The sequence below is a fragment of the Ricinus communis genome, chromosome 8 (assembly GCF_019578655.1).
Source record: "Ricinus communis isolate WT05 ecotype wild-type chromosome 8, ASM1957865v1, whole genome shotgun sequence".
Lineage (NCBI taxonomy): Eukaryota > Viridiplantae > Streptophyta > Magnoliopsida > Malpighiales > Euphorbiaceae > Ricinus > Ricinus communis.
This window is the reverse complement of record NC_063263.1, coordinates 21777574-21779895: the sequence shown is the minus strand read 5'-3', so window position 1 is coordinate 21779895 and position 2322 is coordinate 21777574. Positions and strand designations below refer to the sequence as shown.

Below are 2322 nucleotides of genomic sequence, written 5' to 3'. Positions count from 1 at the left end.
CTTTCATGTCGATTTATTCTTTGAAGATGATGTATGGTGGATGTCTATTTCATGACAAGTTAGCATATATATTGATTAAAGGGAAGAAAACAAAAGAATATAAGAATCAGAGTACTCAAATATGTTACAATTACATCTGCATTCGTTTCACGAACCCATTTGTGGGATTGGGACAATGATATTAGTTTATCATTAACAAAAGTTATCACAAGCTGTATATATATATATATATATATAAATGTATTTGTCTTCATGTATATAAGTAGCATGTGTTACATGATACAAAATATAGAACCAAAGAATAAAAAAAGGAAAAGAAAACGAGAAATGTGAAAAATGGATGCCAGGTCCTCTATATAAGGGGATGATTAGCAATGCTAAAATATATCACTCTTGCTTTTTCCTCACTTGCTCACTTTGTAAGTAACAAAAGGGTACATTTATACATATCCCAGTATCATGTATTTCTTCTTTTACTTGTATATCAAGTTCTTGGGTGCTACATCAGCTTAATATTTAGTTCTCGTTTAATTACTAAATCAATAAAACTAAGACGTATTAATACGTAGGGACTGTAATGATCGTCTTCTTCAAATGAAAGATTGCGTGTTTGGTGAATTTTATTTTATATATTAAGCATGTTTTGATATTTTTTGTAACAGGTATCAGAAGAATTTGAAGAACTAGTAAGAAAGGAAATATGAAGGCGTGGCTTGTGGTGGCAACATGGCTTTGCTGTTGTATTTTGCTTGGATCAGCTAGAGTTTACCCGTCAACAGAAAACGGTGACATTGGAGAATTTGGCTACCCAATTGTAAGCTTGGCCACAGACACTGTCGAAGAGAGTGTATACAGTACTTTCATTAACAATCTACGGAAGCAATTACAAAGTGGAGCTGAGAGCTATTTGATACCACTGCTGCGTAGCCAAGTGCCTGTTACTAGTGACCAGAGGTTTATCTTGGCACAACTTTCGAATCCTCAACGCTCCACAACATTGCTAATAGATGTCATTAATGTATATTTACTTGGTTTTAGAGCTGGAGATTACTCTTACTACTTCAATGATACTTCTAACGATATATATAATCTTCACCCTCTGCAAGCCAAAAACAAAGCTAGACTGCCATTCAACAGTAGCTATCCTGCTCTGGAGAATTATGGAGCATTTAGAGAGCAAACAACATTGGGAATCACACAATTAAACGAGGCAGTATTTACATTCAATAAATTTGCTACCCATGAAGTGACAGCAGCCCAAGTCGCTCACTACGTTCTAGTTGCTATCCAAATGGTTTCAGAAGCTGCGCGGTTTAAATATATTGAAGATCAATTGGTAGATGATTTCTTCTATCTCGATCCAAAACGAGGGGATTTGATCAGCCTTCAGAACAAATGGGAGGATATCTCCTTTGCAATACAGAGATCTAAAGATGGAACCTTCGATAGAATACAATTGCAGGATAAAGAGTATAAGGTATTTTATGTGTCCACTGTTGCAGAGGTTAAACCCAAGATAGCACTCTTGCTGTACTTGGCCACAAGCTCCCAGTCTTGGGGATATAATGGGGACACTAGCAACAAGCTGCTGTCAATGCTTTGATTATTTCTGTCAACTGTCTTATGTGCTCAGCATAAATAAAGGACATTAAGTGCTCAGCATTTGGTTCTGTATTTGCTAAAATTCCCAATGTACATATAATGAATAAGGTGATGAAGGAAATCATCCTTGTTTACAAGTTTGAGAATGGCTTTTGAGTAAATTATCAATAATCTTGTTTTTAATTACCTCGTTTTTTGAAGTTGGCACTATTGTTATCTTATAACAAAAGAATTTGTACCTCAAAGGCTTTTCTTTTCCTTCTTTAAAGACATCTTAAACAATATCAACAACTCTCAATTTATAGTTTTGCTCAGAATAATTTTGCTAACGATCACAGTATTTATTTGTTCATTATAAAATAATCAAACTATCTTCAGTTATTAGAAGTTAATAACATAATTTCAGTTTTGTTCATGGGTCATTACTTCTAACCTAAAATTAGAGAATTACTAATGTTGTGATCCGAAGTACCCACTTGTGAAAGAAAATAGAACTAAGTGACTTAATTACAAGAAATTGAAATAGTGTCACTAATTTGTATTTGTTGACAAATGTTGAGACTAATTATGAAACTCGCGTTAAACAATGTTATTCATAGTTTAAATTCCTTTAGTGATAGAGGTCTTAACTGATTAGTTAACTTACCGACCATATTTTATTTATCACTAAAATGACAAAAATTATATATAAAAAAAGACTAGCTAAGTAATAGTAATTTG

At 33.3% G+C, this 2322-nt stretch overlaps 1 protein-coding gene across 2 annotated transcripts; it reads left to right on the top strand.

Moving 5' to 3' along the window:
* The first annotated feature begins 302 nt into the window (after positions 1–302).
* On the top strand, positions 303–1788 carry LOC8268711 (ribosome-inactivating protein gelonin). 2 transcript variants are annotated; one of them, XM_002521596.3, is made up of 2 exons: positions 303–419; positions 663–1788. In XM_002521596.3, the coding sequence occupies exon 2, from the start codon at positions 701–703 to the stop codon at positions 1601–1603; it is 903 nt and encodes a 300-aa protein (XP_002521642.1). In that variant the 5' UTR covers positions 303–419; positions 663–700; the 3' UTR covers positions 1604–1788. The 2 variants fall into 2 exon arrangements, with proteins under 2 accessions (XP_002521642.1, XP_048233652.1); XM_048377695.1 differs by having other exon boundaries at positions 416–434.
* The last annotated feature ends 534 nt before the right edge of the window (positions 1789–2322 follow it).